At 37.9% G+C, this 26,022-nt stretch overlaps 1 protein-coding gene across 1 annotated transcript in view; it reads left to right on the top strand.

The window, feature by feature from the left end:
- IQGAP2 (IQ motif containing GTPase activating protein 2) overlaps positions 1–22,956 on the top strand; it is a 102,206-nt gene extending 79,250 nt beyond the window's left edge. The window contains exons 16-35 of the mRNA XM_031062191.1: positions 139–309; positions 3,099–3,182; positions 3,882–3,953; positions 4,116–4,185; positions 4,482–4,690; positions 5,365–5,514; positions 6,295–6,458; positions 7,094–7,318; positions 7,912–8,052; positions 8,393–8,477; positions 9,923–10,155; positions 12,285–12,417; positions 13,832–13,934; positions 14,822–14,963; positions 16,582–16,669; positions 17,520–17,708; positions 18,551–18,711; positions 19,544–19,687; positions 20,718–20,826; positions 21,290–22,956. Coding sequence (XP_030918051.1) covers positions 139–309; positions 3,099–3,182; positions 3,882–3,953; positions 4,116–4,185; positions 4,482–4,690; positions 5,365–5,514; positions 6,295–6,458; positions 7,094–7,318; positions 7,912–8,052; positions 8,393–8,477; positions 9,923–10,155; positions 12,285–12,417; positions 13,832–13,934; positions 14,822–14,963; positions 16,582–16,669; positions 17,520–17,708; positions 18,551–18,711; positions 19,544–19,687; positions 20,718–20,826; positions 21,290–21,403 — 2,787 coding nt within the window. The 3' untranslated portion in view covers positions 21,404–22,956. The remainder of the gene's footprint in view (positions 1–138; positions 310–3,098; positions 3,183–3,881; positions 3,954–4,115; positions 4,186–4,481; positions 4,691–5,364; positions 5,515–6,294; positions 6,459–7,093; positions 7,319–7,911; positions 8,053–8,392; positions 8,478–9,922; positions 10,156–12,284; positions 12,418–13,831; positions 13,935–14,821; positions 14,964–16,581; positions 16,670–17,519; positions 17,709–18,550; positions 18,712–19,543; positions 19,688–20,717; positions 20,827–21,289) is intronic.
- The last annotated feature ends 3,066 nt before the right edge of the window (positions 22,957–26,022 follow it).

Below are 26,022 nucleotides of genomic sequence, written 5' to 3'. Positions count from 1 at the left end.
ATGCTGATTAAAATGTAGGGGTAAATCAGAGGGACTTGGATATAGGGTGAACATGAACTGCGGAGGTGGAGAGAACATAGTACAAATTCCAGGACAGTTTTGTCTTTTAAATGACCTTTTTCCATAATCTCTTAACAGAACATTGCTGGGCAAGTTACAGCAGATTACAATCGAGAGCAGCTGTGGCTTGCTAATGAAAATCTGATTGTTGGGCTGCAAGCCCGAGCAAGGGGATTCTTAGTCAGAAAAAACTTCCAGGAGAGAAAAGCCTATCTTCAAAACCAGGAACCATCTGCCATCAAAATACAGGTATTGTTCTAGAACAAGAAGGTAATGTGGCTTGGGCTACTTTTTGCATGTAACAGGTGACATGACAGGTTACTACATCTGATAAAATTATCAAACAGATCTGTTTCCAGCAGCAGGACTTTAAACTTCTACATCTACAAATTTATGTGCTTTCACATAGCAAATATCCAGTTTTAAAAGAATCTATTGTATCCACCTCCAGTGAAAGTTACTTGGGAAAAGCTCATTAATGAACAGCCCTGGCTTTGTTCTGGCATGCTCAGATTTTTTGTGGTGTACCTAGCTATGCACAGTACAAGACCAGAAAGTATTTGTTAAGTATCGAAGCAAAAATTCCTTGGCAAAGAATGACTTAAGAAATACATTCCTTACTAGACTATCCCTAGTTGGAAGTGGTTTGTTTCTGCTCCATGAAGTCATAGCTGGACAGGGAGTGGCAACTGCCGTGGTGTTCTTTGGCAGTATTTCTTGGATATTTCCAGTTTGCTGAACTCTAAAAGGAAATGTTCTGCTGAGGGTGCAAACACTGACAGAGGCATGCACACTGGTTTTAGATGGTGAAATATCCAGCTCCCATTAGGAGTAATTCATTCCACCACCCACCCACCCACAAAAAAAAAAAAAAAAAGAAAAAAAAAAAAAAAAAGAAAAAAAAAAAAAAAAAGAAAAAAAAAAAAAAAAAGGAAAAAAACACAAGAGAATTTTTTTAATCTAGAGTAACTATGTTTAACAATCAATTATGACAAATATCTTTACCTCTAGTAGTTGTTATTGGGATTGACTTTTCATGTTCTGGCATGGTGTCTGAGCCCAGTAAAGAATTGTACTTTGAGAAATTCAAAGTCTGTGTGAATAGGTTCAAAATATGGAGAAATGTAGGTAAAGTTATTCTCTGTTTTCTTTCTATTTGCATTAAAGTAGAAATGACTTGTGGAAAGACAACAAATAGAGAACAAGGCTGGTGTCACTGGCTGATAGAGATGACAGGCAAAAGCAGCAGTAAAAGTATCTGTTATCACTGTCATTGGATTCCTTGACAAGTGTTTGTTTCTGAGCTAGCGAACAGAGTCAGCTGAAGGAATTAACTTGGAAAGGAGACCAGGGCAAGAGCAATGTGGGTCCAGATAGGTAAGGGACAATTTCTGGATGCAACGGAGTGACAAAATGGGTAGGGCTGGTAGAGACCACAGCAGGTCATCTGGTCCAAACTCACTTTTCAAGCAGGGTTATCCCAGTGCACATGGCACAGGCTTTTATCCACATGGTTCTGGAATATCCCCAAAGGCTCTGCAACTTCTCTGGTCAATCTGTTGCAGCACATGGTCACCTGTATAGCAAAGAAGTTCGTACCCCATACTCAGGTGGAGCTGATTGTGCATCAGTGTCTGCCCATTGCCTCCTGTCCTTTTTGCTCAGCACTACTGAGAAGGGCCTGATCCACCCTCTTGATACTCTCCCTTCAGATAATTACAGACATTGATGAGGTGCCCTCTCGGTCATCTCTTCTTAAGGCTAAACAGGCCCAGCTCCCTCTGCCTTTCCTTGTAAGGGAGATGCTCTAGACCCCACATCATCTTTTTAGACTCCATTGAACTCACTGCAGGAGCTCCATGTCTCTGTTGTCCTGAGGAGCCCAGAACACAGCACTCCAGGTGAGGCCTCATTAGGGCTGAGTACAGGGGCAGGATCACCTCCCTCCACCTGCTGGCAATGCTCTTCCCAATGCCCCCAGGGTACCACTGGCCTTCTTGGTACTTGTCAGCCAGGACACACTGCTGGCTCATGGCCAGCTTCTTGTCCACCAGGACCCCCAGGTCCTTCTCCACAGAGCTGCTCCCCAGCAGGTCAGCCCCAGCCTGTGCTGGTGCCTGGGGTTGTTCCTCCCCAGGTGCAGGACCCTACACTTGCCCTTGTTGAATTTCAAATGGTTCTTTGTCCATCTCTCCAACCTGCCGAGATCCTTCTGAAGGGCCACACAGCACTTCAGGGTATCAGCCACTCTTCTGAGCTCTGTGTCCTCTGAATTTGCTGAGGAGGCATCTGCCCCTTCATCCAAGTCATGGATGAAGAAGTTAAACAGTACAGCATTGAACACCACTAGGGTGACACTAGAGGGACACCACTAGGGACAGGCCTCCAGGTAGACCCTGTGACACTGATTGTAACCTTCTGGGATCTGTTCAGCCAGTTCTTGATCCACCCCACTGTCCACTCATCCTGCCCGCATCCCTGAGTTTCTCTATGAGGATATTGTTAGCAGACAGTGTTGAAATCCCTACTGCCATCAAGTAGACAATATCCACTGCTCTCCCCTTACCCTTACACATTTACTTTACAAACCCATGGTGACTATTCCTGATCATCATCTTGTTATCTACATGGACAGAGATGGTCCCCAGACTGAGGCACTCCATTGCTGTTCCAGGGATGGGAGATGAGGCTAAGTAATAGCAAGAGTTGGAAGTCACTTGTGGGATGAAGCCAGTGACTGGGATGCTAAGAATGTGGGTGTACTGGTGATAAGAGTAAGGATGAATTCAGGATGGTGAAGGAAATAGCACTAGACAATAAAGTGTGCTGAGATTGGTCAAAATTAACATGTCATGTATGAGGGCATTAAAAAATAGAGGCAAGTGTACTTATACCTTACTTATACCTTTGTTATCTCTTTATCACAATGGCAGACTTTTTTCAAAAAAATCGCTGTTAATGATTTTAGTATGTTACATAGATTTAATAAACATGAGTTTGTTACTAGAGATAATGGTCTTCTGCCTTCTCTAAAATAGGCTTTCTGGAAAGGATTCAAACAAAGGAAAAGCTATGTTGACAGGTTAAAGGTGCTTCAAGGCAATGTTGCTGCTATTGTTAAGGTAAGAACACCCAATGTGTTTTGGGGACCAAGTATGCTTTATTCTTCGACATAGTCCATCACCACCTGGGAATCAGACACTAGGAGCACAGGCTGGAGGTTTTCCAGAAATTTGCATGGCAATCAAAGTTGTTTAGCTGATAGGTTAAGCAAATTGCTTCTTGAAAGCTCTGCATTTGACTTTCAACAAGCTTTGCCAAACTTGAGGGGCTCTTGAAAGAGATTTCCTTACATCTCCATTCCCAGCACTAAACTAGAAAACATTTGGGATGACAGTGTCATTTCCTTAAAAGCTGTCAAATCTCTCTCTCTGAAAAGTTCTCACTTTTCTGAGATGCTAATGGGACCATTACATCACAATTGGATTGTAGATCACAGATGGAATATTGTGACAGAATCTCCTGTTTTTGAGGGGAACTGGTTTAGAATTGAGACCTGAAACCTGAAGGTATAAATTATTTCCAAAGATAATGTTACACACAGGTGGTAGAAACCTGAACTCTGCTTGATATAGTGGCCTAGTGGGAACCCCTTTATCTGTCACTGGCCAGTAGGAGCCTGGTGGTACAGTCATCTGTGGCCCTGAGCACATAAGAACAGCATGGCTGCAGAAGCAGACATTCAAAAGTAAACTTAAACACACATACAAAAGTTTGTGCAGTGTTCCTTAACTTTTTAAAATAATTTATTTAATTTTCAGATTCAATCATGGGTCAAAATGTGGCTAGCAAGGAGAGCTTACAGGAACCGCCTACAATACTTCAAGGATCATGTAAGTAATTTTTTATCCATTTTGAACATGAAGTATTAAAGCATGGTAGTATGTATGCAGGAGCAGTTTTGGAAACAGGAAAGAGGGTGCAAGTTTTGCAGTATGCTTCTGAGCAGAAGTGTGTCACAGCTAATTATTTTGCCTAATCTTGATCCTTTTCAGAATGACCAAATTGTGAAAATACAAGCATTTCTTAGAGCAAACAAGGCCAGGGAGGACTACAGAACACTAAGTAAGTAGTAACATTTGGGTGTCGTAAGTTTGGGGGCAAGTATGCTACTGTGCTCTAGGGTTTTTTGTAAGTTTCACATGAGATTTCAGTCTCTTATTTAACTTCAAAAGCAGGTGCAAGTGTTTGTAACACAATTGTTCTACAGCTGAAACTATTTTGCATAGCTGTACTTTTAAAGTATGACAAAAATATTGCATAACTGGCATAAACTTCAAATTTTCTGCATAGTGATCAGCTTCCTGAGGGCTTTAGGGATGTTCAGTATTGCATCAACTAACAATTTTCTTCAACTGCAGTTGGTGCTGAAAATCCACCCTTGACTGTTCTGCGCAAATTTGCCTACCTCTTGGACCAAAGTGACTTAGACTTTCAAGAAGAACTGGAAGTAATGAGGTTAAGGGAAGAAGTGGTTACAAAAATTCGATCCAATCAACAGCTGGAGAAGGATTTGAACTTAATGGACATAAAGATTGGATTGCTGGTGAAAAACAGAATCACTCTTCAGGTCAGCAGGCTCTGTTCAGGCTCCCTTGGTAGCGTGCACTGAGCACTTCCCCTTGTGGAAGGAACTCAGGGTTACACAATCACAGCTGGGGCTGGAAGGGATCTCTGGAGGTCATCTGGTCCAAAACCACTACACAAGCAGGGACACCCAGAACAGGTTGCCCAGGACCATGTCCAGATGTCTGATTATCTCCAACAATCTGAGCAGCCTGTACTAGTGCTCAGTCACCCTCAATTAGTCAAAGTACTCCTGGTAAATTGAGCACTATCTTCACATGTTTCTGCCTTGTGCTAGATGTTGTTCTGTTGACCTGAGTTGTACGTCACTGTATTTTGCCAGTTGTGGACAATAGTAATTACTTGGCAGATTTAAAATCTTCTACATATTTTCTGTGTTAGACTTCTGATCATATTCAACAGGTTGTTCAATGCTAATTAATCATTAATTAGTCTGTGTAGGAGATCAGGCCTCACACAGTCATTGTTAATAAGCCATACTGGTAAAAGATGAAGATGGTAAAAAACTGGATAGTGAGTAGCACAGCAAAATTCACAAATTTGCTAATTAAGGCACTTAGAGTAATATCACATTTAACATGGTTGGGAAAATCTTCATTTTTCCAATCTGCCTGTTTTGTGACTATATAATCCAGAGTTTTGATCATCTTTCTGCAGGATGTGGTACTGCACAGTAAGAAACTTAATAAAAAGAGCAAAAGTCAACTGGAAGAGATGGTTATGGTTGACAAACAGGGCATCAAAGGTTTGAGTAAGGAGAGAAGAAAAAAATTGGAGGCTTATCAACACTTATTCTACCTTCTACAGGTAAATTTTAATGCAAAAATTAACATGGCAGCAATTTTTTGAAGAAAAATTAGAAATATATTGCACTGATTGTTTTTTAAATGATTGTATTAGTGATTATGAAAATATTTCCAAATAACATGCAGACTGCAGCAGACACTATGGTCAATTTCTAATACTTCCTGTAATTGAGAAAATCCTTGTTGTTTTTAAAGTGTGCAGCAAATATGGCTGGTTTTTGCTTGAGCATACTTCAGTCTGTACAGAACATTCTGTCTGAAGAGAAATGTTTACCTCCATGTAGTCCACATAAATTACTGTCACTAGTGGCGTACATTTTATGTGGTGCTAGGGAAGTGGTCTGCAATGCAGTTCACAGGACATGATGTATCTGTTCTTGTGCTTTTTTTATCTGACCTCACTGACATTTTTCTAGAAGAATTTTAGATTCTGCCAGGGCAGACTCCCTCCAAAGCAGACATGTAGTATGCAAAGTTTTATTGGTAGATAGCTATTGTCATATGGTAAATTCTAATTGTCAACAAATACATAGACTAGATGCAGAGAGGTGCTATCCAGAGACTGCAAATAAAATCCTTAATGGAGTTTCTCACTGACTGTGCAGTATTCCGTGTTTCTTATGTACTAGGATTTGGAGAAAAGTAAAACACGTATGGAAAATTGACATATATTTGAATGAACATAACTGCTTTAGGCGTGAACAAATGTAGAGAGCTGCCCTCCAACTGGGGGGAGTTTGTCCTGGACAACCATACGCAAATAATTTTCTTTGCTTTGTAGACTAATCCCATGTATCTGGCAAAGCTGATTTTCCAGATGCCAAAAAACAAATCAACGAAGTTTATGGATACAGTAATCTTCACTCTATACAACTATGCCTCCAATCAACGGGAAGAATACCTGCTTCTCAAACTCTTCAAAACTGCTCTAGAAGAGGAGATAACGTATGTGCAATCACAGAAAGTGTTCAGCTAGTTTGTGTTTTAGGCAGTTCAATGAATGCTTCATGCTTAAAGGAAGCTAGTGGTTAATCTTTAAACTACCATCAAATTGCATACATAATTTTATTACAAGAGAACTTTGCTTTCTGGGTGTCACTCTTAAAGTTGAGTGATCCCTGATTCAAGGAAAAATATAATCTTTCTATGGTAGACTATATTCCTCTATGAAAAAATAGCTTGTAAAAAGAGGCTAGGGCTTCTTGGTTTGTGCTTGAGTATGTAAGGGTAGAGAAAGTATTATCTTTCTTCATATAATTTTATGTTCTATAAATGAAGATTGGTGGCTTGTCCTAAAATAATGAAATGTTATTTTATGCCCTTATTGGATACTGGCTGAACAGGTATTTGGGCCTGAATCAGGTATAAATTAGCTGCCATGGACTATGCTATGTTCTGAACTATACACATGAAGAATTCAGATGGTAGTCTCTATATACCACTTTATTTTATATAAAAGCCTTAAGAAGTAGGCTATATAAAGAGGTTTCAACATAGAAAGAGAGTTGTTTTTAAAGTGTGGGATTCGAAAATATGGATTACTGCACACATAAGTCAGAACTCTTCTGTTCCTGATACAGCTCTAAGGTAGACCAGATCCAGGATATCGTGACTGGAAACCCCACTGTCATTAAGATGGTTGTCAGCTTCAATCGAGGCGCTCGTGGGCAGAACACCCTGCGCCAGCTCCTGGCCCCCGTGGTGAAGGAAATCATGGAGGACAAGTCTCTCATAATCAACACTAGTCCTGTGGATGTTTACAAGGCATGGGTAAACCAGCTAGAAATGCAGACTGGTGAGGCCAGGTGAGTGAGGAAGATACACATGAGGAACCCCTCAGTTCTGCTCTCCTATCCTTTGTCTGACAAATTGTCCTGTACTTGTGCCTATGCACCCCTTCTCAGTCTTCCTCCAGCAGAGAAATTTTGGGGAGAGGTGCTTGACAAACAGGTGCTTTAACTTGTTCTGAAAAATGAAAGGATTGCTTTTATTGTCATGACTTTCCAAAGTCAATTACTTAATCTTTGTAAATGTAATAGATTATGCCATGGAACGATTTAGTCTTTTTCTCAAGGTTTTACTAACAGCATGTTAGTAGTGTCCCAGGCTTTTGATGAGATATGCTGGGATAGGGATGTGGAGATGCATGTTTTATATTTGTATTCTGCTTTTGTTATTAAGGGAAGTACATGATAACATGTGCACTCCCAACTAAGCAAATTACTTACCTCCAAAAAAAGGAAGCCAAAGCATCTGTGACAACAAAACAATTTTAGTAACAAAATCCAGCTTCAGTTGTATTTGTCAGACTTTTGTTCACTGATGGCCCTTATGAAAAAAAAATTGTTATTCTCAAATGTGTATAACCTGGTTTCATGTTTAATTTTTTGCTTTGCAGCAAACTTCCATACGATGTGACCACAGAACAAGCACTGACACACGCAGAAGTGGTCAATAAACTGGAATCATCTATTCAGAGTTTGCGGACAGTAACTGACAAAGTTCTCACATCCATATTCTCTTCTCTCAATATGATGCCGTAAGTGCTGTGTTAGGACTCTCCAAGAGGCAGTTCACGTGCAGTTCACTTGAACCTCTGTGGTGGAGATCCTTTCAAATCCTTCCCATGCTTTCAAAGGCTTGTGATACTTCCTCTGGGATGGGTTGCCCAGTAGAGGGAGTGGTTTCTCTGCCCTGCTTTAGCAGCCTGGCAAACCTCTCCTTGTACTTGAAACGTTTTGTGTTTTCCATTATCAACTCATTCTAGTGTTTCAAGGGAGTGGGCAAGAAGCCAGTAACTTATGCTGACTAGAATGATTACTTTCTGTTTAATCTAAGTCTTTTCCAATATTCTGCCTTTTCATCTGTTCTACATGTAGTTATGGAATGAGATACATAGCCAAAGTTCTGAAGAGCTCACTCCATGCGAAATTCCCGGATGCAACTGAAGATGAACTATTAAAGGTAGACTTCCTAGGGCACACTGCCAGCAGCTTGTTGTTTTACTGACAAAGTGGATTTTTATTAACATTAAATATTCTAAGGAACTGGGAAAGCAGCACTTATTGAAGGAATTTGGCACTTCTTATTGAGTTGCAGAGGGGCTGAGGAAGGGGGAACAGGGAATTCTGTTGTCACAATCTAGGTATGTCAATCTGGGTGCTCAGCAATTCTTATGGAAAAGGGTGCTCAACCTGTTTTGGACAGTAACTGTACTGACAAGGCTGGACTTTATCTGAATCATCCTGGGGCTTGGATTGGTAGTGAGGTCCTTGTGATCACCAGTCCTTTCATTGGAGAACACTGTAGTCCTCTTCTTTTTTTCTCCCCTATCTAAAGTTGTTAAAATGTTAAGAAATTGTAATTTAAATCCAATGAGGAAGGTTTCTAAAAGAAAAGTTTGAGTAGATTATACTACACTTGGATTACATTACACTTAAGATGCTTGTAAAAGTTGTAGAAATAGCATTTGTGCAGACTGAAAAATAAGGTGTGAGTGTAAGTATGGTACTGGCACAGTGGCTGTTGTTACCCTACCACAGGCATGGTGTCTCTTTAGAGGACTTAGGGGCATTGCTCCATAAGCCTTCTAAACAGCTGAGAGGCTGACAACCCTGTCAAATTGGGACTATTTTGCACTTCAATAAAGACCCTTTTATCAGTGTTAAATTACATGGTTCTAAAAGTACAAGGTTTTCATTTTAGCTGAACTTCCCTATTCTTCACTGTCCATCACTCCAGAAATACTGATTAAAACTGCTTAACACATGAAAAAACTTAGATAACAAATGGAGTACCCACTTGAAAGCCTTTAAATGTGTAAGCTGGATGTTCTGCAGGTGCATGCATATAAGCTAAAGCAAATTGCAGAAAGCAAAGTCCTGTCTGTTTCTGAGACCAGGAATTCTTTGAAGTTGCCATCTTCAGAAAATGCTGCAGGATTGTTACAGAAAGTGCAGTTGGGGAAATCTGTTCTCTAGATTTCTATGGCTGCATTGCAGTCCAGTCCCTTTGAGAATTAATGGGCCCCCTATCAACGAGTGCATTAAATGCTGCCAGTATCTGCAGCACTTCAAAGAATGAGCCTTGGGAGCAGAACCTTGCAAAATTTAGAAGAGTTGTGTTTGTGTTTAGCTCCATGCTTTGCATTAGCTGAACTACAGCCAGTATCAAATTGAAATGTGGTTGTAAAAGTCCATAACTGATGTTCACAGAGATGTTGTAGGAGGAGTATCACGTAAGAGGTTCTTCCACTTAGCCCCATAGGTAATGTGTGTCTTAAGGATTCTTGTAGCACCAGTTCCTACGGTTTAATTTAGAAGTAGAAATGATTGGTCATGTTTTGTAAAGTGTCATTCCTGTATGCAAAGGGAAGATTTCTTAACTTTCTTCTCTAACTGTTTCTTTAGATTGTTGGCAACCTTCTGTACTATCGCTACATGAACCCGGCCATAGTCGCTCCTGACGGCTTTGATATAATTGATATAACAGCTGGGGGTCAGATACACCCTGACCAGAGGAGGAACCTAGGCTGTGTGGCAAAAGTCCTCCAGCATGCTGCTTCTAACAAACTCTTTGAAGGAGAAAGCGAACATCTGTCATCTATGAACACTTACCTCTCACAGACCTACCAGAAGTTCAGGTATGCACAGCCCTCACAAATACCTACAGAGTAAGAGCTTTCCTCTAGGATGAGTAGGAGAGGTGAACTCCTTGTTGATAGGAATTTCCTGTTCAAAACATTAAAATTGTTGAGTGATATGGCAAAGAGAAATGCTCACTGACAAGGAAACTGGAGCAGGAGTAACAGGTTGTATTTTAGCTTGTGCGTTAATTTGAGATCACCTCTGCTGTCTTGCTTGCAGTTCCTTACAGCAAAACAGACTTAGAACAGACTGTGGTAACTCATTATCCAGACGAATCAATGTCTGCTTTGGTTTGGGAGGACATCTGGACGTTTTGTCTGAGGAAGAAAAAAATATTTGTTAGGATAAAGTTGTAGGGTTTGTTTTTATTCTTTCATCTTTGCTGACAGATTCTATACAGATATCATTCTTTTATCTTGCAATCGTAGGAAACTGCATGTTTTCCTACATTCTGGGACACAAGTTCTTTGGGGTTATTGCCCATTCATTGCTATTACTTTGTGGTATTGTTGAGTTTTGCAATAAACTTGCACTCAGAATTTCTGTCTTTAGTGTCTGCCCTTTGTGATAGCAAATGCACTGTTCATATAATGGGTTTCCTTGAGAGACGTTGACCATGGACACAGAGATAATTCAATTAATAAAAAGTATGATCGATAATTAGTAATTTTAATAATAATAAGATAATTAGTAATTTTAATGAAGTATTTAAATGCATGACATAAACATGAAGAAGCTATAAGGTAGAAAGTGTTACAGCTAGAATAACAAATGCTAATAAAAGAGCACTGCTTTAGTCATCCCTTGATTGCTACAAAAGGAATAATCCCTCTCCTAATTAAGCTAACTTAAATATCTGTATGCCTATGGTCTGTATTTTAACTAAGCCCTTCTTAGACAGCAACAGTGGCTGCCCTTAGCTGCCTGTTCCCCTTTGGAACAATATTAGCAGTGTTAGCTATGCTCAGAGCTTTTAAGCCTGCCTGGATCTTTTACTCTGCATTTATGCACTTGTGCAGAAATTTGTCCACACCCTTCCTAAGCCTTTGAGATCATCTGCCTTCACAACTCCTCCTGTAGCAATCTTTCAAAGTTTGCTACCTGTTAGTTAAAATTAAAATTTTCCTGCAGTTTCATTGCATACCCTACTGTCCATTAGCTTTTGGACTGATTAATTAATTCTGAACACATGTTATGCAATACCACTGTGATTTTGTATAACTTGATGTGTAGTCCCCAGCTTTTCCTCTCCAAAGTGAAGAATCTCAGCCCATTTTCTTTTTTCTTTTTAATTATTCTTTTCCAATACTTTAAAGGTGCTGTGAACTTGAAACACATATCCTCTTCAACACCATAAGGCTGGCACAATATGGCTCCTGGAGGAAACCCATAGGCATCATCCAAAACCCTCTTTTTCCCAGCTGCTGCATTTCAGGTCTTTTCACTTCAGAAAACAAAGTGGTTCTCTACAAGAAGATCCTGCTGGTTCTTGGTTGTCTGTGCTTATCCCTGAAGAAGTCAGTAGCTTGGAGAGAAACCAGTTGTCGTTTTGGGAAGCAGGTCTCAGTACACCATGTGCACTAGTCATACTGAAGTAACACTTCAACCACACTTGGCATTTTTTCCTCTCAAGATTCTTCTATTTATAAACAATCTACATTTTCTCTCATTTTGAGCACCTCATTTTCTGCCTAACAGCAATATAAATATTTGTGGGACAAATGGGAATTTTGTGCATCTATTTCAATCAATTCCTTCTCAGCACATCTCATACTGCGAATTGCCTTCATAAAATAACAGGGAAATCCTTTTATAATTTTAAGAACTTAGAGAAATATCTATTTAATGGCTATTAAATAGATATTTCTCTAAGTCCTTAAAATTTACCTTGTTTACTAAGTAGGGGAAAAACCCCAGCCCCTTTAAAACAGTCTTTCACCAGCTACCCAGGAAAGAGAAGACTTACTTGTATTGACATATTGCCTCCTTGAAACATTGAGGGTAGATTGCAGGCTATAAGAGAAACATAATGCAAGACAAAGACTTGACTATGGCTTTTTTATACAGGCTAAATAAAGTGAATTTATAAGGGACAATTATTGAAGTCTTTCTCATTTTCTCTTAGGAATTTTTTTCAAGCAGCGTGTGATGTTCCTGAACCAGAGGAGAAATTCAATATTGATGAATACTCTGATATGGTGACTCTTAGCAAACCTATCATATACATTTCCATTGAAGAAATTATCAATACCCATTCAGTAAGTCAATCAAAACAGACTGGTCAATGGACTATGGTATACAGATTATCAAATATTTGCACTCTCTGGGGAAAGCTTAGTTTTCATTCTTATTTTTGAAGTAATTTCTTCACTTCATCTCTGAAATGTTCTGAAGCTGAATATTAGATTGTTTTTTTCCTAGGAAAAATGTAAATGCTGCTTTCATGCAAAAGCATCATCTTGAATAATAGTTAGTATGTAACACTTTCTGATGAGGGGAAAGACCAATTATGTTCCGGTCTCACATGACATTTCTAACTTTAAAATGATCTTCTGTCTTGGGTAAGAAAGTGAAAGCTTGAAGGAAAACATTTGGGAATAGAAACTGTATATTGTGGCTCTGGCATTCTGTCATGTGACTTCTTGGAAACCGAGGAAAACATCAGAATTAGAAAAATTGACGCTGTGATATCATTCCTGTTCTTACTGTGGGTAAAGAGCAGAATAACTGCGGTCTGAAGCATGACTTAATAAGGTGTAAGTTAAATGTTTACCACTTGTTCCTCCTAAAACTGGGATACTACTATCTGTTTCCTGGCTTGCAATATGTCCCCTGTGTGTCCCCCCACCCAAGTCAAAAAAAATAAAACCCACAACAACATTTCCCCGTCAAAAAAAAAAAAGGCCACAAACACCACAAAGAATCTCTCTCAAATACTGCCAGATACACCATGGTAAAGGTAGAACACGCAGCTCACAGTAGGCTACTCTATAAGTTAGTTTCATTCAAGTGAAAACTAATAACCTAATCTGCTAAAAAAAAACTTTCTGGTTTGTCTTTTTGCCTGTTCTTTTAATTTTTGAAGCAACAGACCTATGCCTGCAGGTAATGACCAGAAGTTGTATGTGAACCTTAGTCCTTCCAGTGAGTCTAGTGACTGGCATAACATGTCTATTAGGTGGTGCTGTGGGTGCTGCAGAGCTTGTTCCTCACTTAGAAAATATAGTCCTTTCTGAAAGGTATCACTGACACTGTTGTAAGCTACTGGAATGGATATACATAAAATAGGTGTCTTTCTGTGGATCGCCAACATTGTCTTTATTCCTTTGGGTGTTAAGGATGCAGCACCAAAATGCTCTGCTTGGTATTATCATCCTTTATTCTGTGATGATTAGGACTTTGTTAGTCCTAATTGCAAATCTTCTGCTCAGCCATCATATTGAGCACTCCAGAGACAATAGCTGGAGAAGCAAGATAAGCTGTTTTACAGGAAGGGCAATTCCAAACTCTAGCCCAGAATCCAGGGTGCTTCCTGGTCTTGGGAAGGTCCTCCATAATCCTGATCGTGATAGGTCTGTGTTTTTCAATATTTAGTTTCCAGACTTAGTTTCAAGTATAATGATACCAGGAAAGCTTTTTCTGGATGATGATTTCATTTACATTTGTTTATAGCTGCTTTTGGAACACCAGGATGCCATTGCCACTGAGACTAATGACCTGCTGAATGAATTGCTGGAAGGTCTGGGACCTGTTCCTGATATAGAATCTTTCCTTGGTATGCTGTTTTTGTCTTTATGGGTAACTTCATTTTGGGGGCAGAATTAAACAGATGCTTGACTTAAATACTCTTATGTCTCTCAGACCAATAGCTTCTGCTTCTCTGTTTACTACAGAATTATTTTCCAAACACTTATTGTAACATTGAACCTTATATTTGAGCCTTTTTCTTAACTGCAATACTCACTCTAAAAATAAATGTGTGATTCAAAATCCAAACGTTACTATTATTTTGAATGATCCAGTTGTGCAGATAGGAAACAAGTGATTTTTTTTTTAACAAGCTGATCTTAAGATTTGCTAGTGTTGGGTAGAAACTTAGACAAAGTATACAGAAAATTCTAAAACCAGCCATTTTTTCTTTTGATACTTAATTATCCAAATAAAAATTACTTTGTTAAAATTATGCAAACTTCTTAGAAAGTAATGCATTTGAGTGGTATTTAATTTGCATGTATTCTAGAAAACTGTTTAGAAAGTAGCCAGGAGTCATGGATAACACCAACATTCAAGTGAATAGCCTTTTAACATAGCTGCTACTCTTCTGTTTCTTCATTATCACTGCATGTTAGGATAAAGGATTTACATTGTTTGTATTATTCTTTAAGAAGACAACATGAAAATCTTTTGCACATCAGGAGGCTGAAAAGCAAGTATTGGTGTAATTTCCAAAATATTGTAACTGGGCTTATAAATAGTTAAGTTATTGTTTTGATTGTTCAATGTCCAAAAAAAGACTGCTTCTAGGTGGAAGGAGCTGGAGGCGCTATATAATAAGTTTAATATTTCTGATTGTTTACAGTGATTCATCTAGGTACTTGTTTGCTTCATGTACTGAATCGTGGGAAAATTGGAAAACTTGGAGTAAAATATGTTTCCTTTTAGGGGAAGGAGCTGTTGATCCCAATGACCCCAACAGGGAAAGCACACTGAATCAACTTGCAAAAACAGAGATTTCACTGTCTCTAACAAGCAAATATGAGTTACGAGAAGGTGAAGATCAGGATCTCAAAAGTTTGATGATAAAGTAAGTTTTGCTCAAACATGTATATTCTGGCAATGCTTATTGTTTGTTTGTTTGTTTTTAACTATTGCTTTTTATATATTTACCCTGCCTAAGTACATTTCTGAGGTGCTGAGTGCATTCAGTTTTCAAAAGACAGTTTGTGTTCAGTGCTACTCAAACTTTTACAAAAATCAGAATAACTCTCAGTTTTTCCAGAATAAAGAAATATATTGCCATCTGTGTTTTGGAGCATGACTGCATCATTATCTAGGAAATGTTTTTTAATGAAGGTGCCACAGCCTTGGGAAAGCAGAGATGAAAAGCAGTCTACACTTATAAGGGTCAACAGTATTACAATGTCCTTTCCTCCCCCTCAAAAATAAACAGTTTCCAGATATATTCATGCTTTTATCCAAGAAAGAAAATTGTGTTTGTCTTGGGAACAAATTTAAAAAATTGGCTGCAGGGATACACTGGAATGCAGGCTACTATATAGTAAAAATTAATTATATAACAGCACTTTTTTCACATTATTGGCACTCATCTTTTGACATTATTTCAAGCTATCCAGAAAAGGGATTGGCCTACTTCAGATCCTAGTATAATCTGAGAAAGGGGGAGAAGTGGATGCTGCTCTCTTCTATTACTGTGCTTATATGTACCCTATGTGTATGAAGGCAAAATTCACAATAAAATGGAAAGACAGCACCAATAACTAGGAGGGCAGACACGGGCTGTAATTAAAATCTGATCTATTAAGCTGTTTGGGTTTTTTAAATCAGAAATAAGTATTCTGGATTCATTCAGTGGTGTAATGTTTTACTTCTGAAGAAGCAACTGTACTTAGGTAGACTATCACTTTAAACTATTGGGCTTTATCATAGAAATATTTACAACATTTAGACATTTTCCTTGGAAACTTAAGCTGCATCTTTAATTTTCTGTTAATTGTTAAGAAAAATGAGCTATTTCACTAATCCTGTCCTCTAAATTAATAGAATTCTGGTCTGTCATAAAATTGTGAGTTACTAAGCGAAGTAAGCAGGTAATTTTCCAACAGCGAATTCTTACCAAGAAAAGAACTGGTGAACATATCAGGGTGTAGCAGCTTCCCTTTTTTAGTAAGGAAATGCTTCTTGTCTGTTGTTGCTAGAGAAACATCTGTCCTTAAGTGGTTTGTGTAAATGCGCTGCATCAAATGAAAAATTCCTTCAAAGTTCAGCAGTTCTGAGTGCATTTCCACTGTATTCAGTAAATACGAACCTTAATGAAATGATGAGTAGCTCAGGCTTTTCAAACGTTACATTTCTGTCTGCTGTTTTGTCACAATCGCAATTAAAATCCACATGTGAGTTGTTGCTTGTATTTTATTAACAGTAATTGTTTTACTGTGCTAGTGGGTTGTCTGTTTTCTAAAGTAAATGGAGGGAAGCTTACATGTATTTCTCTATTCAGACTGTGTAGAAACCAGATACTCAAAGTTGTTAAAGGAAGCTGTGAAACATAAAAAGCTAGAAAGTAAATTTTACCAATAATCCATAATAAAGGGGGAGTTTACTACTTTTATGGTCGAAGAAATGACATGTACAAGTGATACAGTGATAGCTGTTCTGTAATATCTACATATCCTTTTCAAAAGGACCAAAAGACTCATTGTGGATGTGATACGAACACAACCAGGGGATACACTCTTAGAAATATTAGAAACACCAGCCACTGCACAACAGGTAAGAGAAGGAAGTATTTTATTATAGCTATTTGAACACCTTAAGAGATCTCTGACAGCTTTCTCCATCACATTATAGCAATGAAATTGTTTGTTGACGGTTTTAGACTATTCAGATGTAGAGTCTTTAAAATATGAGACTTGTATAGTTGGGTTTTTTTACTGTATAATTGGAAACAACTTCAGATGGAAACAAAATATAAGTCTTGCTGTGAGCTAGACTAGACTAGAATATTTTTTCTTGCTGTATTGGAGTCACTAGAATGTGACTAGAATATTTTTTCTTTACTTTTTTGTAAACATGGTCTTTTCTCTCCTATATTATAATACAACAAATAGCTGAGGTGAATCTTTCTACTCTGTCTTTTTTTCCCCCCCTCATTAAATTCAGTATTGTAACTCAACTTGCCTGACCCTGTAGTTCATTTGCTTAATCTATACAAGCAAATCTCAGGGAACTACTGCTATCCTTAGTACGGGAATCAAGTGGGAAGAGCTCACAGCTGAAGTCTTTCCCATAGACACTGACACACAAAACTGTATTCTAATAATGTGCAGATTTTAGCTCACCTCAGTGTGTGCATATGTGAGATCTGGACAGTCTTCCCACAACTTGGTGAAGTCATTGAGCCTAGCTGAATTAGACATTTTGATTAATTCAAATGTGTGTCTCGGTGTTGTCAGTATGTACCTAAAGTATGTCCAAAGGCATAGTAAATGGGGCACTTTGAGACCAAGTGGTAATAGGACATAAAGATTGCACCCTGATTCTTGAAAATCTCCTATTCAATGTACTTGAGAATTCAATGTACTTGAACTCTTAACTGTTATTAAAATCTGGAAAATAACTGTTCCGGACTTCCCCCCCCGATTTCAAAACTCCAGAGAAAATGAAGCACAGTCAGTCTATTTTTGAAGATGGGCAGCTACCAATAGAACAAAAGAAAAGGAAAATTCAGAGAAATCTCCGGACATTGGAACAAGCAGGACTAGTGTCTTCAGCAACTAAGTACCAAGAAATTATAAATGAGATTGCTAAGGTAAACTGAGTGTTTCCCTGTATATCAATGTTGTTTAACATCCAGCCTAAATACATTCCAATTAGAGAAGTAAAACACATTTTTCAGGGAATGCTACCCTAAACTACTGAAGTATCCGCATACAAAGCAAATTGTTTTCGTTCCCTGACAAAATAAGTGAGAGACAGTACACTCCTGAATAACTGTCTGAAATGAATGACATAAAACTGCAACCTTTGTTATCCAAATCTGATATTGAATTTGATGCTGATGATGATTTAACTCCTTCTCTATAATGTTTCAATATAACTTTGTATACTTTAACAATTCCAATTTAATTGGAATTTCTTGGTGGTGTTTCATTTAAGAATGGCTGTGGTCTTGGTAAGATTTCAAAACCCTTAAACCCCTATGAAAGATAATCTGGTTGGTATTAACACTGATCTGCTGTGGTTAGGCAGGACACAAGAATAGTGGGCCAATGTGGTGCCCATCCTGATGCTGATAAATTCTCAACAAATGCTATTCCACATCCACAACCCATACTGGCCGTAAGAACCTTAGAATATTCAACTATCTTTAGCACAACAATGACATTTTTCTTTTGAGTTCTGGGTCTGTTAGGCCCTGTAGAGCACAGCAAAGTTCAACATCACTTCTATATATGAGCAGCAATGTGATTGCCATGTGAACAAACTGTAGTACTCCTTACAGATACTGTTCTTGTAAGAACTAACAGGATAATTTTGTGCTTTCTCTCAGTAATTAAGTCAGATTTTGTAATTACAAATTGGAATGGTAATGAACTGAGACTTTTTAAAATTTCAAATTAATAAAACAATTAAATTAATAAATTTATTTAGGATATCCGGAATCAAAGAAGATACAGACATCATCGAAAAGCTGAACTGGTGAAACTCCAGCAGACTTTGAATGCACTTAACTCCAAGACAGCATTTTATGAGGAACAAATTAATTATTACAACACCTATATAAAAACTTGCTTAGACAACTTAACAAGGAGGTGAGTTGAGTCTTTCTTTCTTTTAATGTGTCTTTTAGTGTGTTTTATCAAGAGGGAGAGCAGGTGTTAATCTGTAGTTTAAAGTTCTGATTCCAACAGATTGACAGTCTGCAAAAGGTCCATGAGAGTTGTTAACTGTGTCAGCATCTGGATTTTAAAGTCTTGCATTTATTAATGACTGCCCAGAGAAAGAAAAGTCTATGGCTATGTAAAGTGATGTGTAGATGTTTTCAATATATTTAATTGGTGCAACTTTACAGATCCCCTTGCAAGGCTGGAGGTCATGAAGCTTTGAGAAGTAATTGTTGGTTTCTTCCTTTTTTATAAAGTTTGGGGTTTATTTTTAGAATGGAAAAGGGGAAAATAAATGCCTAAATAATTTTACCTTTCAGATATGATGGAGTTACTTGAAAGCAATCCCCCCCACCAATGCCACCGAAGTGTTAAAATGAAAACATTTTACTGACATGATTAGGAATTTTCCTAGTCCATGCTTCATTGATAAAAATTAATTCTAATTACAGAGTATTTACCATTTATGTCACCTTAAGTTTACAAATTGCTATTTTAAACTGAAGAGGATCAGAGTTGCATTTCACAATAGAATTGAAAGAAGTGCTAAAAGATGATTCAAAATCATTGGCAAGATATTTAGATGATTCACTGCATGCTAAAAATTCCTCTAACTCTTAGATTTTTTGGGATGTTAATTTGGTTTTTTTAGAGAAGTTCAAGAAAGAGTGAAAGTAAGTTAAATATGGCTAGAAGAGTAACTGAAGTATTAAGGATCTGACAAACACACCAAAAGCCAGTTTTCTTCTTCTCTTTCCAGAAATTCAAGGAGGTCAATTAAAGTAGATGGAAAAGAGGAGATGAAGGGAAGCAAAAAGCTGAAACAGACCTCACTAAAGTACACAGCTGCAAGACTTCATGAAAAAGGTGTCATCTTAGAAATTGAAGATCTTCAAACCAACCAGTAAGTGCAATTCCAAGTATTTTCTAATCAACGATTTCTGAAGGGGCCTAGCTTTTGATAAAAAGAATCTTAACAATTTCCTGTGCGCAGCTAACATTGCCTCAGACTTCTGCATTCAGAAGGATGCTACAGTCTAAGTGTCATAATTTTTTTTAACTTTGTACCTTGCTGTATTACTACTTTGGGAAAATATTTTAACAAGCCAGCCCTAGTACTGTCTTACACGGACAAGTGGAAGTTTAGCAGCAGACTCACTATTAATGACCACTTTTTTATGCAGTTGTAGCAATCTAGCAATCTTTTTTCATATATTGACCAGTCACTTTCAAATAACTTAATAACCCTCAGGTTTTCTGCTCTTCCTCACTATGGCAGGGTGAACAGATGTGGTGGTTTAACATCTCTTTTCTATTCTTCCATTTTGAGGCTGCAGTAGTGGAAGTCTTCCATTCTTTGCACCTTACCATTCACCTTCTGCATGGAAAAGTTTTTTCCAGTTTTTTTTTTCTTCCCCCTCCCTCCCCCACCAAGTGGATTTATCAGGTAGGAGAAACCACATGAGGCATATACGTACCTGCAAGGAGATGCTTGGGCATGGCAGAAGGAAAATCTGGTTGTCCTGTTTCTATCCACTGGGTATTGGATCCAATTTGTTCACTAAACTTCCTAAAGACTTTTTTTTCTTTTTTGGCGTCTTGTTTTGTTGAGTTTTTTGTTGTTGGTTTGGTTTTAGTTGGTAGGTTGTTTTATTTGTTTGGTTGGGGTTTTTTTGGTTGGGTTTTTTTGGGGGGTTGTTTCTCCAGTACAAAAGACTTCATAATTCTGTATTTCATATTACCAATACTACCAGAAAGTCTCTAAGAAGACACTGTATGGAATGCAGTGCAGGGAGGGATGGAGTGATTCTTTTGACACCAACGACACTGCTTGTGGTCAAAGTTCTATGTTCTGCAGGCTTTTTCCCCAAAACTGTCTCTGGATTATACAAAACTGCACAGCCTATATATTCAATTACCTTTCTTCTTTCAAGGTTTAAGAATGTGATGTTTGATATTACACCTGGAGAAGAAGTGGGTGACTTTGAAATCAAAGCAAAATTTTTAGGAGTTGAGATGGAAAAAGTGCAGCTCCATTTCCAGGTTTGAACTTTGTTACTTTGCCATATAGCTGCTGTTGCATTTCCTGTAACTACAAACTTTTTCAATATTTTTTCACATGTATCCATGAACCAGTCAATCAGTACAGAGCAGCAGCTAATGTGGAGAACAACTATGTAACTTCTGCAGGATGCAGGGCATAGGCATTGAATTAATGTTTATCTTGGGGCAACTATATGAAATCAACTTCCACATTAGTTCAGGTGGCAAGCAGGAAATACTAAAAAAAAAAGGAAATACACAGAAAACAGTATTTCTTCTGGTTTGCTGTTACTGACCATCTGTAGCTTAAGGTCTAGAGGACATGTAATGTTTTCTGCGTGTATCCAATACTTGCTTGCAATTGTTTAAGTTATGAAGAACCTGGAGTTGGTGATGTTTATCACATCTTGTTACTGTAACGTATGGATTTAGACAGACATTAATGATTTTTTTCTCATTTCAGGATTTGCTTCAGATGCAGTATGAAGGTGTGGCTGTAATGAAAATGTTTGATAAAGCTAAAGTGAATGTGAATTTGCTTATATTTTTGCTGAATAAGAAGTTCTATGGAAAATGAGTACTTTCAGATATCATGGACTTCATCAATCAGTGGGAAGTCTATTCGATATTTTTTTGCTTATAAACATTTGAAGTTTGTCGTTGGATGCTTGTTAAATTTTAAAAACACACCCTAAAACACCAAAAGTTCAGAAGAATGTACACAGTGCCTTTTCAGCATTGATAAAAAAACCCAGAAAACCAAGAAATCTATTCATTTAAACAGCTCAAGATTTCATTGGGGTTGGTATTTTCAAATCAAAATATTCTTTATGACACACAGCTATTGTGTAGATTTTAAGGTAGGCAGAAATTAAATTTAGTTAAATATATAAACCTCTTCCTATTGAAACGTTTTTAAAATTACCTCAGATATATAATATAGCTGATACTAGACTTTAAGTATTTACCAAAAGAAAACCTAATTTGTTTTTAAGGGATAGTTTGAGCAGATACTTAGTTACATACTAGGCCTATTTTGCGGCAGTTGTCAATTGCAAAGCAAACTTATTGTGCAATTCAAAAAATTTTATAGGTAATTATAAAGCAACAATAACGACTTGCTTCACAAAAATATATTTTGCGATTCATTCCTACTAAATGCACTACTGCCTCGTGCAAAATGACATTTTCTACTTTCACAGCCTTTGGAGTGGTATTGGGGAAATCTGAATAACGAACAGTTGTTCAGTTTGAAGTATTTGAATACCTAAATTGTGCCTGTCTGTCTTTTTTTTTTTTTTTTAAGAAAATAAATGCAATAAAATCAGTATTTAGATTGGGTTTTTTAAATATTCTTTGGAGATTGTTCTATGTAAAATAAACATTACCTAATTAAACTGGCTTGGTCCCTAAATTTCATTTCAAGGAATTATTAAAGCTGCAATCTAGATGGTAATTGAAAGAACTTCTTTCAGTGATTTATAAAATTGCATGCAACTAAGCCTGACTGTCCCCAGTACACTTGAGGAAAGCCGCTCAGCAGTGAAGACTTCATGGCCTTTATGCTATTGAATGTGATGATGATTTTGCTTAGGAACTACCACTTATACCTACAGAGAAAAAGTTTGTGCCATAGTTAATGTGACCAATAGAAAATCCTTCCTTCTCTCACTTTTCTTGTAACAAACACTTCAAAAGATGGAGAGTGAGACATTGTGGAATGAATTATAAAAGCAAATATTAAATAAGTATTAAATCTGGTAAGGGAATAGAACAGTGTCAAGTCACTGGCAGATATATGGATTACAAACTCAGCTAATATACTAACTGATCAGTGGTGTTACACAAGCTGAAAAAATTATTACATTTGCCAGAGGTATTATTTAATGTATGACTTTAAGTTTGAACACATGACTACTTTAAAACAGTTAATATCCCTAATTAAAAGATTAAAAAACTATTATATGATTCCATTTTTCTTCTAGCTGGTTATGTATAAACCATTTCAATATTGACATAAACATTGTAGTATTGATACCCTGCTTTGCTTAAAATAGCTGGATAGAAAGGTGAAAACAGCACATGACTTTTCCTTCCAAAGAAGAGAACTGAATTTTACTTGAATATTAAATTCCCAATCTTTTGTTCCCCTTTTTATTTGCAACAGACTTGACTAATGGCTATATTTTTAATAAACTCTAGCTGAGCATTAAATCTGCCACAGGTGTGATGTTGCTTCTAAGAACAGATTCTTGAGGTAATGTGTCAAGACCCTGGAGTTGTGCTGGTGAGACATGCCAGAGAGCCACAGTCTTTATGGGAGTAACTCACTCCTGGATATGCAATTTTGTGTGATACACTTGACACATCTAGTACCTGCCTGGTTCTAATGCAAATAGCACATTCCTCAGTTATTTCCTGGAGCAGGCAAGCTTAGAAAAGCTTCTTTGGTTCCCACGTAATGACAAGTATGAATAGTACAGTCTGTGTACCAACACACCCCTTTTCCAGCCATTTCCTGGGCTTCCTGTTCTTCTTAGTGCACATCAAAGAGCAATTTCCATTTAATTTCTTTGAACTCCTTTATAAGCTTTTTTTCTTAATTAGGTAGTTCCATTTAGGGCCTTGCCACTGAACAATAATATGAACCCTGCTGTTCTACCCCCACATAAGATTGATGGTAGCATGAAGCACCACACAAATGAGCAAAGTGATTCTGTTATCACCCACTGCTGCTGACAGCTACTAACTACAACAAAAAAGAAAGAAAGGCTTTTTAGAGGCTACTGTAAGATACAATATGGGGACTTCAATATTAGATAGGACTTGCTGAAACCAGCTTCAGTCATTAAATGGTGGTGTGGAAAGACTTGCATTGCTGATTCAAAATCTGAGAAAAAAAGCCAGTACAACTGAATGGAGCCTATGCATCAGTTTTTGCTACAGGAGAAAATGCATCTTTCTTTGCACAACCTGCCTATCTCTCAACTTTGTCCTCCTTAACTAGTGGTAGTGAAAAGAAATTATAATAGGCAATAGTCTTAGCCTGTTAACCCCAAGGCTTGCATTTTTCTGTCATGTGTCTTCAGAGTTGACTAAGAGTGCTTGGCAGCTAACTTAGTTTATTTTGGAATTTTTCCATTCTCAAGAGCCTCTGAAGATAAAAAACTACCAGCAAAATTGCAGAACAACATCCTTCTGCTTAGGCCAGGCAGACAGGAACACCAACACAAGCACTAGATTTTTCTATTTCAACTTTGCACTGGTCTGTGGACCTCCTTTAGCTGTCCAACTTTCTTTTAAAGAATACAGGAATAAAACAACAACCTTCATTCCCAGAAAATCCAAACACTGACAGCCACATGTGAGTTTGAAAAGTTTGTAACTAGATACACAACCATCTATCTAGATGACTGATTTCCCTGCTTTTGAGGTATGTTTCTATCCTCATCTTTCAGCAGTAACTACCCACCTCTGACATGCTACGGGGTAATCTGCGCTGGCAGCAAGAACGATCTCCTTCCACAAACAGTAATGATGTAGCAGTCTCACTAGGCAGGTGCAGTCTTTTTCGGCAAACTTGATGTGTTTAACAGGAATGAAGTTTTGTTCTGTAACATACCTCTACTAAAAAAAAAAACAACAAAATTCTGAAAAAGATGCAAGAAGTAGAATTAAAAACTAAAGCTTTATAAGTCATGAACTCTTCACCTCTGTTACAATAAGTTATCTTGAGAAGAAGGAGCAAGTTGATTCACAAAACTAAAGGATACAAAATTTAAATTTGGTTTTCATATGCAGACAAAATTTAACAAGCGTGAGTTTTATTCACTTGCTGTATTTATAATAACTAGGTTACAAAGATGAAATGGAATAGCCCTATGATTGTTTCTAATGTCTGTGACTAAAATATTTCCTGGAGGTTCAATCTGAGTTCCTCTTCATATGTTTCACAAACTCTGTAATCTAATGTATTCCTCAAGCATTGACCCACTGGTTAAGGCTTCTTGAAATGTAAGAAAAATATTGGCAATATATGGGTTTTTTTGAGAACCTGAGTAATTTTTACAATTACCTGTTTTTTTTCAGTTCTGTTTTGGGTTTAGAAAGTTAGAAGAGCAGCCTTTGTGTGTGTTTATAGAACTGTGAGACCACAGAAATGACCAAGAATGGCGTCACTTTCTCTTCCCAGATGAAATAATCACCTCTTATCATGGTATTTTCCAAACAGATGAATAGTTCAATTAAGTATAAGGCATTTTTCCAGGTTTCCTGGAGCATGTGGGATGCTAGAGCTGTAGGAAGGCGGGCCAGCTGTAAAACTTGCATTTATTTCTTGCTGTATAGAAACAGAGTCAGCTTCAACCATGCTATATAACTAGTGCCAGCACTGTGAGAAGAACATCATAGGGACAACAGAGCTTACTGGGAACCAGTACTTACAATTAGGGAAATTTGTTTTCCAGGGTCTTCATTCTCCTTTAAAAACAAAGGTCAGTGCTTCTGCAGTAATAAAGGCACTTCATACATATAAGCAAGTTCAAATCAGCCCTCCCCTCCTTCCCATTTTTGTCTGTACTGCTGTAAACAGTACAGCTGGGGCATGGACAGCACACCCTAGCAAGCCAGTGTCCACTTAAAAGCTTCTGTCTTATAGGCTTTATAAACACAAAGCACTTAAACATCAGTGGGATGTTTTTAAAGCAAAGCTTCTAAGTAATAGCTGCAAAATTAAGAAAATATTTTCCTATACAACCTTCATGTAGGTTTTGCTTCAGCCACCTCTTGATTCATGAGCATCTCTAAAGCAGTGCAGAAGTTTTCCGAAGTTTGTCCATGGCACATGCCACTGGACTGGGGAGCGGCACCGCTTTCTCGGGGATTTTGGTACAGCGGACAGGGCTGCAGAGCCGGGCAATGAATCACTTTTGGGTTGCCCTGCGTTTGCAGAGCAGCTTATTGAACATATGCAATAAAAGCAAGCTTGCATGTCATCTCCTTTATACAAAGTAGATCAACTGTAAGGGGCTTTTCTGAACCAGAGTGATCTTTCAGCTGTGAGTAATGCAGGCATTTCATCTGGCCTTGGAACTGCTCCCGTGAGGCACTCGGACTGCAAATTTGGCAAACTTAGCTTAGAATAATTCCTTGAACATAACCCTTTGTTCCGGCGCTCCCGACCCCTCACCCCGGCCG

This window comes from Geospiza fortis, unplaced genomic scaffold, assembly GCF_000277835.1.
Source record: "Geospiza fortis unplaced genomic scaffold, GeoFor_1.0 scaffold201, whole genome shotgun sequence".
In the NCBI taxonomy this organism is placed as follows: domain Eukaryota; kingdom Metazoa; phylum Chordata; class Aves; order Passeriformes; family Thraupidae; genus Geospiza; species Geospiza fortis.
This window is presented reverse-complemented; position numbering and strand designations above follow the sequence as displayed.